The sequence below is a fragment of the Xiphophorus maculatus genome, chromosome 8 (genome assembly GCF_002775205.1).
Source record: "Xiphophorus maculatus strain JP 163 A chromosome 8, X_maculatus-5.0-male, whole genome shotgun sequence".
In the NCBI taxonomy this organism is placed as follows: domain Eukaryota; kingdom Metazoa; phylum Chordata; class Actinopteri; order Cyprinodontiformes; family Poeciliidae; genus Xiphophorus; species Xiphophorus maculatus.
Window position 1 is genome coordinate 22115613 of NC_036450.1, and position 17909 is coordinate 22133521.

Sequence of the window (17909 nt, forward strand, 5' to 3'; positions counted from 1 at the left end):
GTGTTTCCTGGTGCCTGCTGCTCGTTGTTGGATTTATTTATAATTAAACTCATCATATTCATCATACCTGGGTCCGCTGCATCTGCCTCACCACCAACACCACCGCACTTCATGACAGAAGGACCCGACCAGACCGATGGTGAGACAGCAGCTCATGGCCCAGCACGACCCGGAGGTATGGTTCCAGCAGCAGTTGGAGTTGGCTCAGCGGGATCTCTACAGGGACGTTGAGATCCTGCCATCTCCGCTGCTGCTGGAAGAGATGGGACTGGTGTCGGACTACACCCTGGCGATTAGCCAACGCCAGATCCCACCAGTCCCCACCCCAAAGCCCTCCGGATTCGGCCCCCGCCGTTACTCACGCCGGGGGAGACAGCGACGTGAGCCGCCGGTGAACCCGGCCCCTCGTCGCCTTCCGGATCCGTCACCTCCGCTGTCAGCCCGGAGACGGCGACGTGAGCCGCCGGCAGACCCGGCCCCTCGTCGCTTTCCGGAGCCGCCACCTCCGCTGCCCGCTCGGAGACAGCGACGTGAGCCGCCGGCAGACCCGGCCCCTCGTCGCTTTCCGGAGCCGCCACCTCCACGGTCAGCCCGGAGACAGCGACGTGAGCCGCCGGTGGACCCGGCCCCTCGTCGCCTTCCGGAGCTGTCACCTCCGCAGCCGTTTCCAAGGCTTCGCTGCGGCTCGCCCCCGCGGCCGGTTCCAAGGCTTCGCTGCGGCTCGCCCCCGCGGCCGGTTCCAAGGCTTCGCTGCGGCTCGCCCCCGCGGCCGGTTCCAAGGCTTCGCTGCGGCTCGCCCCCGCGGCCGGTTCCAAGGCTTCGCTGCGGCTCGCCCCCGCGGCCGGTTCCAAGGCTTCGCTGCGGCTCGCCCCCGCGGCCGGTTCCCAGGCTCCGCTCCGGCTCGCCCCCGCAGCCGGCCCCGAGGCTCCGCTCCGGCTCACCTCCAGCCGGCGCACCCGAGGCCGAATCAGCCGGCGTTCCAGCCGGCGCACCCGAGGCCGAATCAGCCGGCGTTCCAGCCGGCGCACCCGAGGCCGAATCAGCCGGCGTTCCAGCCGGCGCACCTTCCGAGACTCCCAGCGTTCCTTCCGAGACCCAGACTCCCAGCGTTCCTTCCGAGACGACTGAGACTCCCTGTGTTCCTTCCGAGACCCCCTGCGTTCCTCCTGAGACCCTGACCTTCTGCGTTCCTCCTGAGACCCTGACCTTCTGCGTTCCTCCTGAGACCCTGACCTCCTGCGTTCCTCCTGAGACCCTGACCTCCAGCGTTCCACCCGAGACCGAGACTCCCTGCGTTCCACCCGAGACCCTGACCTCCAGCGTTCCACCCGAGACCCTGACCTCCAGCGTTCCTCCAGAGACTCTCTGCGTTCCGACCGAGACCCTCAGCGTTCCACCCGAGACCGAGACCCTCTGCGTTCCGACCGAGACCCTCTGCGTTCCACCCGAGACCGAGACCCTCTGCGTTCCACCCGAGACCGAGACCCTCTGCGTTCCACCCGAGACCGAGACCCTCTGCGTTCCACCCGAGACCGAGACCCCCGGTGTTCCACCCGAGACCGAGACCCCCAGCGTTCCACCCGAGACTCAGACCCCCAGCGTTCCGACCGAGACCCCCTGTGCTCCACCAGAGACCCTGGCTCGTCGTCGCCGCCTCCGGGGCCACGGACGGCCGCTGGGCCGCCTCCTGGGGTCCCGCCTCCGGGGTTCCCGCCTCCGGCGCCGCGGACGGCCGCCGGACCGCCTCTGTGGTTCCCGCCTCCAGCGCCGCGGACGGCCGCCGGACCGCCTCTGTGGTTCCCGCCTCCAGCGCCGCGGACGGCCGCCGGACCGCCTCTGTGGTTCCCGCCTTCAGCGCCGCGGACGACCGCCGGACCGCCTCCGTGGTTCCCGCCGCCGCGGACGACCGCCAGACCACTTCCGTGGTTCCCGCCTCCTTTGCCTCCGCCCACCCTGTGGGTAGTTTTTTGTTGTTTTTGGACTCTTGGCCCTCCCTGTGTTTCCGCCCACAACGGTGGGTTGTTTTTTGTTTTTTCTGGACTCTGGCCCCCCGTCCGGCGCCCCTCCGCCCACCCTTGTTGTGTTTTTGTTTTGTGGGCGTCTGGTAGCCGCCCTTGAGGGGGGGGGTACTGTCAGGATCTGTGTTTTTCTGTGTTTATTTAGAGTTTTCTGTGTCCTTAAGTCTCTTCGTTGTCCTGTCCTCCCCTTGATTGTTCCCAGGTGTGTCTCGTCTCTGTGATTACCCTCCCATGTATTTAACTCCACCTGTGTTCTTTGTTCCTCGTCGGGTCCTCGTCAATGTTACGTCAATGTTAGCTTCTGTTTCGTCTGTGTTTCCTGGTGCCTGCTGCTCGTTGTTGGATTTATTTATAATTAAACTCATCATATTCATCATACCTGGGTCCGCTGCATCTGCCTCACCACCAACACCACCGCACTTCATGACAGTGTCAAACGTTTGTGCCACATTTGTGCTGGTTTGTGCAGCTAAAATTTTTGTTTGTGCCGCTATCATTTTAAAGATATTAAGAAATGTTTCCAGAGGTCGTGAGAGGTCAGTCTTCTGCAAATCATACAAAACTGGTGTCAATCAACTTGGCTGTGTTTGTGCAGCAAAATGTTTTGATTGTGCTGCTTTGGCTTTGATAAAATTAGTGAAATTGTTAAGGTTTTTTTTTTGATTATATAACATTTGGTTGGGTGGGGTGTTGATCTGTTGTCTTTTAACACTCCCATTTATGTCTTCAATACCAAAGCAGCACAAATTTCTGCTGCACAAACATAGTGAAATTGATTGACACCAATTGTGTCTGATTTGCAGAAGGTAGTGGGGTGCTGGTTGACCTTTACTGACCTCTGGAAAGATTTCTTAATATCTTTAAAATGCACAAACCAACACAAACGTTTGACACCATTTTTGTCTGATTTGAAGAAGGTGGAGGGGCCGACTTCACTCCAAAGCAACCATTCATTCCTGCTAGTTGCTAAGGATGTGGACTGTCATACCAGTCAGAGGGAAACTTTTTTCTACATTTTTTTAATTTAGGATTGGTGTGTGATCATCCCTAAGGTAAAAGTGTTTATAGAGACTTTATCATCTGATATTGTAGCACATTTAGAGAAAATAGTGCATCACTTTGAATGCCATCTCTTTGCCAAGAGAGGCAAAGAGAACGTTTTTGCAATAAAAACCCACAACGCATAAAAACATTTAACATGAGGCCAAGAGCTGGAGTGTTTACTCTCTCAAGTTCTCTGTAAAAGGAGCAAAAAAGTTGAACTAAGATATGCTAATTTTTACACCTGCGGGATCCGCTGCAACTTTACGTTTTAAATGGAAGTTAAAAGGCGAACAACTCGACAATATGCTGCCTTCCACCATCAGTCTAGCACATTATACCAAGTGATTATTAATGACAACACAGAATGAGTTTCCCCCCAAGTCTTTTGCTGAAGACTTAAGTTTTTTTTTTTATGTACCACATTTTTTTTCCTCACTCCCAAACATTTATTAATAATGCAAAACTGCTTTCATGGAAATAAATTTTGATACTTCAGACTTCCCCTCGAATAAGGGCCACACAGCGGTAATTTATTCATAAATCCATTTAATAATAAAGTCCCACTCGCATCTGTGGTCACAGTCAAAGCTCTCAGGAAAAGTGAGTGAGTGAGGGAGAAAAAAAAAAGAGTTATTGGGAGGATTGTTTTCTGGAATCTCACTTATTTATGAAGACTCCTTACAAAGTGCACTCACATTAGAGAGAGCTGTCAGGATGCCGGCGTGATCGCAGCCAAAGTCGCATGCGTCACACAATGCTTCTAATTATGTCGCTGTCTCTTCTCTGTCAGAAAAGATCAAATGAATCAAAGCCTATATGGGAAGGAGTAAGTAAGCAATTATGTTCTTTTGTCTGCTATCACTGCCAGTCAACAGAGGCTGCGGCTCTAAACGACGCCGGAGCAAAAGTGGAGCGAGAGAGCTTTGATAGATGAAGTAATAATTCAGCCGGATACAACATGTTAATAAAGGCGCACCGTATCTCCGTTCGCCATCACTCAAAAGTGACTGCGCTGGTCATGCGATACGGGCAAAGAAAGGGAATATAATCCCATCGTCTAGTAGTTTGAAGATTGCTTGGCATCTCACCCTGGTTCTCCTCTATTGTTAGTGACTCCATTTAATTTCAATCTCACTTAATATCTGTAGATATTGTTTCCTGTTTTCGATGTTCGTGCTTGTTGATATTTTTGTAAAATCCAAATTATATCGAGCATATAATATATTATAGAAGTGTTCTTATAGTGCCTTGCATACTTGTTCAAATTTTTACACCTGCATTTTATTGAGACTTTATGTGATGGAGCATCACAACGTAGGGTATATTTGTAACGTGGTTGAGTCTGATTGGACGGAGAGCATCTGTGAACATACATTTTTAAACCTTGCCACATAATCTGAAAAGAACCGTTGTCTGGACTTTGACTACCCCATTGAAACACATGACAATACTATTTAATATAAACCATTCTTTTGGTTTATATCAAAGAATGCTATATTTCATTTCCGCTTTAGGTCTTTTCGCAGTACGGCCCTTTATGTAGCTCCGCGTATCCCAATCGACTCTGACCATCGTGCATGTTGAGGAAAAGCGTTCTCATGGTAGTAGATTACTCAGGAAGGAAAATGTTTGCGCCTTTTTTTTTTATTCAAAATAATTTTAAAACAAAGTTTAAAAATACAGATATGTGGGGCGTGCCGTGGTGGCGTAGCGGTTAGCGCGACCCATATTTGGAGGCCTTGAGTCCTCGACGCGGCCGTCGCGGGTTCGACTCCCGGACCCGATGATATTTGCCGCATGTCTTCCCCCCTCTCCTTCCCAGTTTCCTGTCAGCCTACTGTCATATAAGGGACACTAGAGCCCACAAAAGAATCCCTTGAAGGGGTAAAAAAATATATATATATATATATATACAGATATGTGCCACACTTCTAATTTTTATAGTATGAATTTGAAAACCATCTGTTTTCCTCCTTCTGCATCACATTTATGTATTTTGTTGTGGTCTCACAATACAATCACAGAGAGTTTGGTGCTTTTTAATGTGACAAAGTGTGAAAATGTTAAGGGAGATAAATACTTTTTGGAGACTTGGATTATTTAGAACTTATTTCTCCTCAACATATCATTGTCTTATCATATTTGTATTTATTTCTGGCTATTGCAAATCTTAACAACTTTTTTTTTTTTCCTAATTGTGCCGTCATTTTGCAAATCCAGAGTCCCTATAAGTCAAGAACTAAGTATGACACCATCCACTCCATCCATCCAACTTCTTCCAGCTTTTGCTCTTCAAAGGAAACAACAAAGCTTGAATGAACACATCATTTCTCTCAGACAGTAATTCCTATTTTGATATATTTCTAATAGAAAAAAACAACAATCCAGAACTAAAAAGTAGTTCAGGCATAACTGTCGCATGTAAGAACAGAGCTTTTATCCAACGCGGTGCGGCTCGCTATTGATGGCGAAGCATTTTTCGGTGAAGAAAAGCCAAGTCGACATTTTTGGCCGGATCTGGGAGGGATTATCTCCACACTCTGGGAAAAAAAAATACTCAAGTCCGTAGCTTATTTCTAATACTGTATTTTTTAGCCACCTTTCCTCGTGCGAGTTAGTGGCGGAAAAGTCTTGGAGAGGGATCACCGACATACTGAACACGAAAGGCAAATGCAAATGCATGTGCCATTTATTGGTATAAGTTGTTTTCCCTCTTAATATCAATCTGAGAGTGAACAAGTCCTATAGAAGGGTGGTTGATATTATAGAGTTTTTTTTGTCAGTTTGACATCCAGGTAACCCACTTTTGCTTCAGTATGTTTACTCTTTGATTATCGGGAGAGCTGAGGGAAGCACTATCTCTCAGCTGCCAAAACCAGGCTGGCAGGCTGTCACAACACCGATGAAGACACATATACCACCTGGGTGTTTGTATGCCGTACACACAAACTGTACACACACACGCACTAAGGTTGTGTGCGTGCTTAATGGTATATCCACACAGCGGCAGAAAAACAAAACAAAAGACAGTAGTATGATTTTTTGGAAACAAACATGTTTTTGCTGTTGCTTTTTAGAGAAGCAGAATATGAATTCATAGAGGGATTTTATGGAGTCATGACAACACGAAGCAAACCAGGTCACAATATTTTTTTTATTAGAAAAAAAAGAAAAAAAAACAGCTAAGTTTGTGAATCCAATTATACAACGTTAGCATATGGACTAATTAAATCCTGATCTCTGAATACATTCTGGTCAACACAGATGCAATTATTGCTGTTTTTTGTTTTTTTTACATAATAACCCCCACTTTTTTTTTTTTTTTTTTTTTTTTCTGTGGTCCTTCAATTTTGCAACAAAACTCCTCCAGCCACAGAAAGCAACCCAGGAGACATTTTAAGGGCCCTATTATTTGATGCCACCTAGGCACAGTGAATTCCCATGGGCTGCATTACAAGGTCTACAGAGATTCACAGACGGGAGTTTTTTGCTATCTTTTGTTTTGTTTTAACAAATTATTTGTAGCAGGCGTCTTGTCGGAGCAAATTGGCAGTTTCTGAAAAATTAGCAAAGGCCGAAAAGCAAAAATTGCTTTAAACAACGCCCTTGAATCACTTTTTTTTATTATTATTTGCGTCCTTGGCTTCAATTTCCATGACTCAGGGTGCTGCCAAAGATGGCCGCTTCTCTAAGAGTCGCCAAAATTGCATGGTCTCGAAACATATTTAGAATTATTAGAATTAGAATTAATTATTTAAAATCCTTTAGAAAGGATAGTGGCACATCACAAGGCTTATAAACAATTAGATACACATTTGAGACCAGCTAAGGACGCATATCTCACATCGTCGTTTCCTCTCATTGTTTCTAATCCTTACTGCCTAATTTTATTTACAGTAATTAAAGAATTGCAAAGAAAATAATTTTGACCAGCTTTGATCTAAACCGTTTCAGCTCTGGCTCTGTGTGTTCAGGGTCCAAATTTGTCTTTTGGAGTTGCAACAAGTTTTCTACAAAGAAGTGTGGCTCTCGTTAGCTCCTCCTCCATAAAATGGATGGGAACAAAGTCTAACTTTGGTATTAATGATGATGTTTTACTTGAAAAAAAAAAGTTTCGTAGATGAACACAAGGGGGGAAGAAGTTGCATAAATGGGAAACAGAGAATGAGGGCAGAATCAACATTTGTTTATTTTTGTTTTGATTGGACATCTGGCATGTGTTTCGGGAAAACTGTCTCTGCTTGGGAATGCTCAAGTCGTGGCACACATGCAATCAGCGCATGCGTCAAATGTGCTGGTGTGTGTGGGGGCGTGCGTGTGTGTGTGTGTTGGTTCCTGGGATGACAGATGAGAGGTTTCACATCAATATTTGAACAAACCGCTCTTGCATCTCTTTCTGTTGAGACCAGGCAGTTTTTTTGTTGTTGTTTTTAAAGGGACTGGGAGTCACAGCGGACATGTGCTGCAGAACAGACATCATATGTTGGAGTGGAGATTTAGATCTTAAGGAGTTTCTTTTTGTCTTAAGTTACAGAGAAGCTTTGCTTAACAACAAAGGAGGAAATGGAACTGTGCAGAAGTTTTACTCACGCCTCATTCGTCGGAGAGCGTTTGTGTACATCCAGGAGATGCAAACACCATCTGGTTGTTGGGTGGGAAGAGCCTGATGTGCTTGGGTGACGAACACTAAACATGACCCACATAGTCATGTTTAACACAGCATAGAGTCTGTTGTTAGAATGTGGAGTAATTCAACTTTTAGCTATTTCTTTGAATGTCTCTTAAAGTACTTCCCTTATGATGGGACTGTAGTTACATTTTACGTTCAACATGTTTGAAAATCTTCTGAATTAATGCATTTTTTTCTCTCTACCTTCTTGCCATGGACACGTATGATCTGAACAGATGCTCCCCCAGTGCTTCTCACTATCCTCAACACCCACCTATCATCTGCTTCGGCAATCTCCTGCCACCCCCACCTCCTCTGTTAGCTTCACCTCTACTCCTCAGACTGGCCCATCCATCTGCTGCACAAATTAGTGTTGATTCTGCCTATGAGGGGCCCACCTCATCCGGGTGTATGTAATTAATGCAGTGTTGACCACTGCCAAGCTGTATTTATTCATGTATTTACACGGACACACTTTATAAAAGTCATTGTTTACGACAAGGCGACTATAATGAATATCAGATCTACAAATAGGTTTCTCTTTCAACAGGAAATTGTACACCTCGTTTTGTAAACCTGGTAGGGAAATGTTACTATGGTTAAAAAATATAATAATAATAATAATAATAATAATAATAATAATAATAATAATAATAATAATAATAATAATAATAATAATAATAATACTTTTGGTGCTGATTCTTAATTGGGAAACTCAGCAAGTTATTAAATAATTTGTTTAATCCATGTCGAAGTGCTACTCCATGATACATAATACTGTTGTATGGTTGTTGAGATAAGTGGGGGTTCCCTGCCTTTTATACCATATATCAATCAATCAATCAAGTTTATTTGTGCAGCACATTTCAGCACCAAGACAGTTCAAAGTTCTTCACATCATAAAAACACAAAAATAGGGGCGTGCTGTGGTGGCGTAGCGGTTAGCGCGCCCCGTATTTAGAGGCCTTGAGTCCTCGACGCGGCCGTCGCGGGTTCGACTCCCGGACCCGCCGACATTTGCCGCATGTCTTCCCCCCTCTCCTTCCCTGCTTCCTGTCAGCCTACTATCATATAAGGGACACTAGAGCCCACAAAAAGACCCCCTGGAGGGGTAAAAAAAAAAAATAATAATAATAATACAAAGTCATTGAAGAAACCACACAGTGAACAATTGAGAAAACCGTTAAAGATTACATTTTGCCAAGTGCCATTGTTACACATGAAAATGTTGGTCAGTGTTTCATTTATTATGTTGCTAAAGCAACTCTAACAGGTTTAGTCTAGATTTAAAGGAATCAGAACCAGAAGACCTGAGAGATCTGGAAGGTTGAAACAACAACAACAATATACAGTGCAGACCAAAAGTTTGGACACACCTTTTAATTCTATGAGTTTCCTTTATTTTCATGACTATTGACATTGTAGATTCACACTGAAGGCATCAAAACTATGAATAACACATGTGGAAATATGCACTAAACAAAAAAGTGTAAAACAACTGAAAATACCCCTTATATTCTAGTTTCTTCAAAGTAGCAACCTTTTGCTGTGATTACTGCTTTGCACACACTCTGCATTTTCTTGATGAGCTTCAAGAGGTCGTCACCTGAAATGGTTTTCACTTCATAGGTCAACCTGCCCTGTCAGGTTAATAAGTGGGATTTCTTGCCTTATAAATAGTCATGAAAATAAAGAAAACCCATTGAATTAGAAGGTGTGTCCAAACTTTTGGTCTGTACTGTATATATATAAAGTAAAAAAGGTAGGTATAATTCCATTATATGGTGTGGAAATAGCAGGAAAACATTAAAAGTTTTGTTTTTCTGGTGTTGACAACTTTCCCTCTCATTATTCTTCATGCCATAAAATCTTGCCATATGTTAAGCTAATACAAACTGGGGGAAATCACCACCCTGAGAGCAAATAGTTACAAAAACCTTTTCTTTTTTTTTTTTTTTTTGCTCACATACTTTCAGTTCACCTAAATTAGTGCAGACATTCACTTCACACAGGAACAAAAAACATTAATCAATCACAGCCGAAAGCTATTCTCATGCAAAGTCAAGACAAGTTTATTGTTGTAGCACATTTCAAGGTGCTTTGCACCATAAAAACGCATTTCAGTAAAGAATATGATACAAGCAATAAACATTACATCAGAATACAAAGCATGTACTTTTTGTTACCCACAACTAAAACTGAGAGGTTCACTGTCTGGAGAAATCCATGACAAATATATATATATATATATAAAGAAAATGTGTATTTATGTTTTGACTTTTATTAAATGTATAGATAAATCCATTATTTAAAAATAAAACCTTAAAAAAATTCATTTAGTTGTGTTTTCATGCCTTGACAGATTAGGGCATTTTAATTTGGCACGTGATCTAGTTAGTAAAACAGTTCATTTTTTAAATTCTTTTATTGAAGGTGAATTTCTCAGTAGACAAAATAATATTTTGTTTTTATAGACATCCTTAGCTACTTAGCATTTTAAAGAAGTGAATAGAAACCTAACATTGAGCATTTTTGTAAATTTTTTCCTGTGCTGCTACACGTTTGTGTAAAACCGTCACTAAGGTGCAGCATAAAACAGAAAACGTTTTGGAAAAGTTTAACCAACTCTGACTTGATGCCAAAATTAAAAAAGTTTAAAATTTGCACAAGTTGCTGAAATACAGCAAGAGGAACAAATCATCTCATATCCTGCACTGAATATTTACACTTCCATTGCTTGACACCTACCTGACTTCAAGTAGGAAAACTGTTATCATTTTCACCTTAGTTTGCCTGCTGTACAGAAGTATGAACAGAAGTAGTAACAAGTCACAACGCCTCTGGTTCTTCTTGACACGAGTTTAACATGCAGCGGAAGTAATGCAGGAAAGAATATTAAAGGCATAATTAGTCTTTGCCATTTGTAAATATTTCATTTTTGAATTTGTCCTCTCTTCTCTTCATATCAGATCAATTACAATAATGTACTGTGAAGAGGTGAATAAATTGCTGACACTCACAGAGTAAACCTGCAAACAGCAGAACTAAAGTGCAATTCATCGGTTACTGTAGGTTCAAAAGCAAACGTGAACATTTTTCCATCCTCATAAATTCTCTTGGAAGAGATCTGTTTCAGCAGATCTGGTTTGAATGTTGACCTTATAATGACGTGAGTGTAAATATCTCTAAACTTCGTCTGCCACAGAATCTCAACCTTCAGGGCTTTCTGGATTGGACTGAGATATTCAGTTGTAAATCCAAATTCCTCAGTGAGACGCTATTAGATTTTCAAATCTCAACACTTGAGGTGGGTAATAGCAAGTGTTTGACATGGATTGCTTTGGATTCTTTTTTGCACATGTAGTAAACGTCCTGAACCTTTAGATAGTTTACGCAACCATAGCACAGGTATTCTCCCATGAGTTGTTCTCCTCCACTTTGATTTCTAGTCAGCAGAGCCAAGATCAGCTCAAGCTATGGATGAAACGTCAGATGATTGAAGTCTTTGTTCATCTTTCCAACTTGTTCGAAAGATGCTCTAAGATGTAAGCCAACAGTCATCAGTGGTTTTCATTGACATTTTCTGTAAATGTCAACGAATGTCTTGGGAATTTACCGAAACTATTAGTATTGGTTTCACATGCATAATATGTAAAGTACTGTCTATCATAGGATTGAGTTGCTTTGAATTGTTTCTGTGGGTTGCGTTTTTAAAGATATTTTGCGATCTGATACAATAGGCAAATGTACTTCACCATGTAACTCTGTTCTGAATTTCTGCATAGATTTTTGTCCTAATTATGCATTTTCAGTGCTTCATTAATTGGTTTTCAGTTTAATGATGCACAATAAAACAATAAATTCTGTCTTCTGTTATTTACCAACTTAAACGTTGCTCACAGAAACATCACAATTTCAGTTTTTTGTCATCGCATTGTTTAAAATTATTCACCTGTCACAATTTTATTGCCAAATAGCACTCCATAATGTGTGTAGAATTAATGCTATCCTGTCTGATTGGACTCTTTGTGGAACTGGTTGACCTTGTTGCAGCACAATCCACTTTTTGTCTAAAAGAGCACAAACCTGACATGAGTTGTACATGTCGAAAAATGTTTTATTTTTTCCTGTTCTTACTGGTTTGCTCGGTTGATTGATTAAGCATCCTCTCTGAATTTCAGACCTACTTGGGCCATTATGTACTGCAGGAGAAAGACAGAGAGAAAATTCAAAATGTAACACTTACTTTATAATTCATTGACAATTCGTCCTTCAGGCTAAAGAAGACAGGGCCAATCTTGGCGGTTCCTTCAATCAGAACGGGTCGGTAACTGCACACCTCGTAGATACGCCGTGAATGTGTGAAGAGACTTTTAACGGTGAAAGATTTATAAAGGTAATGAAGCAAAATGCTGAAAATTATTACAGGAAATTATGCCAGTCACATTCTGCAGATTTTCAAGACAAAAGATACTGCAAGTCGTAAACGGTTCTGTCTGCAGCACAAGACCCAAGCAATATATGTGATGACATGTAAAACTTAATCAGATATTACAAACAGCACATAATGTTGAAGAGGTGATTTCTAATACAAAGAAAGGTATTTTTCTCAGAACTGTTACCACAGTGCACTGAAAAACTAGCTTATTTTATCATATTTTGACAAAAAAATATAGTTTTTATCAGAATTTCTTTTTTGTGGTAGTAGCAAACCCCTGCGTACAGTTACAGCTGCAGGTCTACCTGGTTGACACATCTAGAAACCAACATTTCTGCCTTGTATTTGTTGAATTGCTCAGTTTTTTTAACATAGCAGTAACAACTCCGGTCGAAACATGTCAGTTAGATTTTTGACTGCGAATCTGGATTTCTCGTGGTTTCGTTTCAGCACCGACTTTTTATGCCATTCTCCCATAAATGACAGATTTGTTGAGTGTCTAACTAATATTAATCCTATAGACAATTTACCTCACCTGAGCTCCGTAAGCCTCAGAGCTCCTCCAATACTCTTGGCTGATTCTCTCAACAACATTCTCTTTGCCAAATCAGTCACCTTAAGATGACCACTATATCTTAAGTTTCAGTGTTCAAAATTCAATAGATGTTCAAAGCTTTTAATATAAGTCGATGACCTAAAACCTATTTTAAACTTGCCCAATTATTGGTTAGGATGTGATGAAACTGAAAAATGTTGAACACATATAAGAAATACTTTTGGAGGACACAGTACAATGTAAATTGACATATAAAGGGGTATTTCTATTATGATGCAAAATCTGCTTTTTATAACGTATGTATGTATGTATGTATGTATGTATGTATGTATGTATGTATGTATGTATGTATGTATGTATGTATGTATGTATGTATGTATGTATGTATGTATGTATGTATGTATGTATGTATGTATGTATGTATGTATGTATGTATGTATGTATGTATGTATGTATGTATGTATGATTTTATTTTATTGAGCTTTATATCATGTTATAACATCATTAATGCTTGCTCATGCAAAGCGGCGCCTATTTACCCATAAAGCTCCTCCAGACTAGCAGCAGCAGTAATTACCAAACACCTGGTAGAATTGCAGGTCTGCTGACTTTATCATAAAAACTACAATGCTCCTAACAACGCTTGTAGACTGCATGGAGAGGCATTGCTGAGTTGTGCTGAAGGCAGAGTGTCTGAAACAATAGGATCTTCTTAAAGAGACAGGCCAATTTCAAGGCATCAGACACTGCTATGAATTGAAGTCAAATTTCTTTGATGTTGTTTCGACATGCAGCACTTACATTACAACCAAAGGTAACAGTTATTTGATTGTGGTATAAAAAGGCACTATGTACCTGTATCCCCCTTTAGTGAAATATGTTTTTGTCACTGAGTTTCCTCGACTTTTTAATTTAGCATGTAAAGAGATCGAGTGTTTGCTCCGTCTGACAAAAGCATGCCTTCTTCCTGACAAGTTGCTTCACGACTAGCGTGTATTTCCTGTAGAAGCCTTTATGTGCAAGGCAGACACAGAGGCAGAGAAAGGGAAAGAAAATAGAGCCATCACTCAGCCCTTTGGCAGTGATATGTTGTTTTCTCTCCGAGTTGGCTAAATGTATCTGTGCCCCTTATGTGTTATTGCCAGATGGAAGCATTGGTTGTAGATCATTCTGAAAACTGTGAAGCACAGGCCTCAGCGGTCTCCTGAATGGCAGTGGGGAAACATATTGTGGTAAGATGAACCAATAACCGCCCTGCACCAACCCCAGGATGTAAATGAGAGAATGTTGTGAGAATGTCAAGCGGCATCACACTTCTTCGCGAAACTGCTCCGCGGAGCCTTATCACAGTATGGTTTAAAATAGTACGCTGCAACATAAATATTGCCGCCACTACTCCGCGCTGCTGTTTGTGATTTATATTCATCAATTTCATGACCGGAGACAATGTTATGCAGTTTCTAGGGACAGTTGAGTGCTTGTAAGCCTCACATGCCGACACCAGCCCGGGGTTAAATGGCACCAGTTTCCTTTCATGTGTCTCTCTTAATCTGTCTGCCGCGAAACATCCCAGCGGAAATATGGAAGAGAAAAATCAGAGCAGTGAACAGACTGCTAACGGCAATGAAATCTGAAATCATCTCTAATGTTGATATCATTTAGTTGTAATAGTCACCGGTGTTAAACTTTCCTGTTGGTAGGCCAAAATAACATGGGACCCAATCCATTTATCAGATGTCATAATTGCGAATGGCTTTAACTGGGATTGACAGCCTTTGTATTTGGGTGTTCCTGTTCTCATCTATCGTTGCCTCGATGCAAAGTCATGTCTGTGTTTTGCATCCATCCAAACACAAACACACCGTGTCAGTTCTGCCTGTGCAAAACAAAGAGGAGCACTCCAAACAAGAAAAGCTTGCCTGGGGCTAGACATTTTGAAATTAAAAGCATGTCTCTTTGTTCAGCTCCCGTTCCACGAACGCGGCAGAGAATGCGAACGCGTCCCACAGAGGGGTAGACGAACAGCGAGCAAGTTCTGTGATTTTCACAGCCGGGGAATCGCAGAGAGTCTTTTATCTATTTCCCTCCATCAGGAGACATCCAGCAAGGAAAGGTAGGAGGATGGGATTAGCTGGAGAGGGGTGGGGGGGAGAAGAAAATGAGAGAGTGGGTTCCCTAATCCTGATGGGCTTTTCAGAGGTACAGCCATCACTGTGGGGAAACATGGAGTGTGCAGTGGGGAGGTGAGAGTGTATGGGATGGTTTGCCTCAATAAACTCTTCACACTTGCATGAAAGATGTTCCACCAAACTAGCGGATTAGTCAGAGTATAATTACAGTTGTGGGACTCAGAAGCAGCAAAAACGTGCGCCGACTGAAACAGCCCTCAAACAGGCAGAGGAAGGCGGGAGTAATGACTGTTAATGTGCTGCAGCACCTTGTCTGCGAGTTCCTCCACTGAAGTAACTGTTTTAGTGAGGACCGACGTCTGAGATCAAAGCGTTGTTTATGGATGTAGATCAACCTTTGCTTTAAATGGGAATATGTTCATCACTGCAAACATAGAGCTGCACAATATTTAAAAAATCACAGTCATCTTAATGATATGCTTACTATTGCAGTTTCAAAGGACTACTTTGATGCAGTATTCGGGAGGATGTTACATTTCAAGTGTAATCCATTTATGCTTCATATGCAAGTAACACACCATATTTATTGAGACACCCATCCAAATCATTGAATTTATTTGTTGCAATCACTCTCATGGCCAGAGGCGCCGTGTCATGTAAAATGCTTCTATAAACTCTTATGAACAGAAAGGTCGCTGTAAGGGGTTCTGCAACTTAAGGCATATTACTGTGATAAGATGGCACCTGTGGAATAGACTCCTTTGTGAAATGTTCTTGCAACTACAAATTCCCTTGACTTCTCTGTGTGCCGTCATTACATACTGGGAAACGCGAATGCTGAATCACCAACTGTGTGTAAAGTCAATGGTTTCAGTCAATAGCTTCAGTCTTTTCAGGTTACAGCAAAAGCAATAGGTAAAGAGTTTGGTTTAAAAAAAAAAAGAAAAATTGCCAAGGAGGTGCATTATACCTTACATCACCAAGTGTAGTGTCAAACCTCAGATGCAATTAAGTGAAGCCTGGCACCACTGGACTCTATCAATCATGCCTCTCTGGGTGTTTTCACACCTGATAGTCCAGTAGAGACGGTTCGATTGGGGACAAAAATTGCAACATTTGTTACATTTTCAGCTGGTGTTGCTGCTGTTCTCTTTCACACTGCTTTGTGTCAAATGATCCAAATCCTTGAAAAACCTGTTCCTCACTCACGTGTGGTGGAGCTGCACCAAGAACCACTGAAATAAAAGACAAGAAAATCTCTGAGTGCAACTTCTTTCTTTGTGAAATGTAAGCAAAAACAGAGCAGAGTCAGATTTTAGTGGTTGTAGGATTTCTCTTTTGTTGTTGGTAAAAGACCACAAGCAAATTTCCAGCTAACAATAAACTCACAAGTTTGTTTTGCTTATATTCAATCAGAATGCCTTGCGCTATAGTCTGCTTCCCGCTAGAGGTCTCTAGTCTGCTTGGCATTCACATACTGTATGTATTTGAACCATACCAGAGTTCACTTCAACCAAACCGGGACCTAGATTTTTAGGCAGACCGGAGTTTGCATTTTTTGGTCTGCATCAGCATGCGATGGCACATTCACACCTCCCCAAATGTACCAGACTTTATAGGCAAACGAACTAGAATCTGATTAAAGTGGATTGAACAGGGCTGGAGTGAATCTGCCCTCTGTCTGACAATATGATGAACAAGTCTTTGTTTGGAAGTTACTAATGGTGTGAATTTTGGTGGAGCTTTTGGCTTGGCATTATTTGTCAAGGAAACAACTTGAGTCCTTACTTTTAGTGAAAGGAGCACTTAATGCTGCAGCAAAGAGGCTTAGAAAAAATCTCCAAATGACCATTTTCAGTTTTGAAATGTCTGTGCATCAGTGGCTAAACCAAGGCACTGGACTTTGTTTTGTCAAAACCTTAGGAGTCATTTGTATGGGTGACATGTCCAAAATTTTGTGCTTCGTTTAGTAACGTGTGAGTTTGTTTGGAGAAAGTTGACTGGGATGCACAAAGCCCTGACTTCAAACCAATCGAGAAAGCAGGCCAACTCATTTGGGGCAACTGTGGTTCAGTGGGAAGAGTAGTTGTCTTGTAGCTGTTGATGGCTGCACATCCCTGGTGCACATCTCTTGTTCTGCCCACGTTGTGAATGTGCTCTATTGGACTGAGATCTTGTGACTGCAGAGGCCTTTTGAGGGACAAGACCACACAATCACGGCAAGAAATAAAAATGGAGTTCTGGACTGTAATACTGCTTCATCAAAAGATAACTACATGTTGGCACTTTGGAGAAAACCACTTCTGAAACCAATTGTTTTACTGCCAGAAATAAACAAGTATAGCATCCGATGAATTTTGTTTATGGATTCCATTTCACTCTTCTTTTCTTTTCATTTCTTTTCCCCCTTCAGGTCCCAGAGGTGAAGCCCTGCAACATGGCCAGTCTGGGACCCTGCCGCGGTTCTTGGAGGAGCCCGTCGATGCCTACATCATCAAGAGCAACCCCATCAAGCTCAGGTGTCAGGCCCGGCCCGCGCTCCAAATCTTCTTCAAGTGCAACGGTGAATGGGTTCACCAGAGCCAGCACATGTCCCAAGAGCACACTGACGTCGTGACAGGTATTTTAACCTTAATGAACACGTGATGTGTGGGTCAAGGATAAGCAAGGCAGCCATGTAGAAATTGGCTGGTTGATGCATAGTCTCAACAGTCCAAAAATGAAAAAAGCCTGACACTCTCCTTTATTTGGCGTTTCATTTGTGGGCAATGTAAGAGCAAAAAGTAGCCAAGAGCTTGCAGGGTTGAATTAATTTGCTGTGCATTTAGAAGCACCACTGTCTGCTGCAGGTTGGTCTCTACTGTTCACATCCTCTTCCAGCAGTTCTCTCAGCATTCACTGTGAAACCTCTGCAAGTGGTTCACAATATGCCTACATGTCTGATGTTAAATCCACCAATAAGAGACATGAGTCACCCAGCAGACTCACACTGAAGTAAACAACCCATGCCCATAGAATAACAGTGGGGTCTGCACCCCGCTCAGTCATATAATCC

General features: G+C 42.6%; 1 protein-coding gene across 3 annotated transcripts in view; it reads left to right on the forward strand.

The window, feature by feature from the left end:
* Positions 1–17909, forward strand: part of LOC102221672 (netrin receptor UNC5D-like) — a 222100-nt gene that overhangs the window by 101053 nt on the left and 103138 nt on the right. For all 3 annotated transcript variants that reach the window (XM_023338523.1, XM_023338524.1, XM_023338525.1), the window contains exon 2: positions 17268–17474. In XM_023338523.1, coding sequence (XP_023194291.1) covers positions 17268–17474 — 207 coding nt within the window. The remainder of the gene's footprint in view (positions 1–17267; positions 17475–17909) is intronic.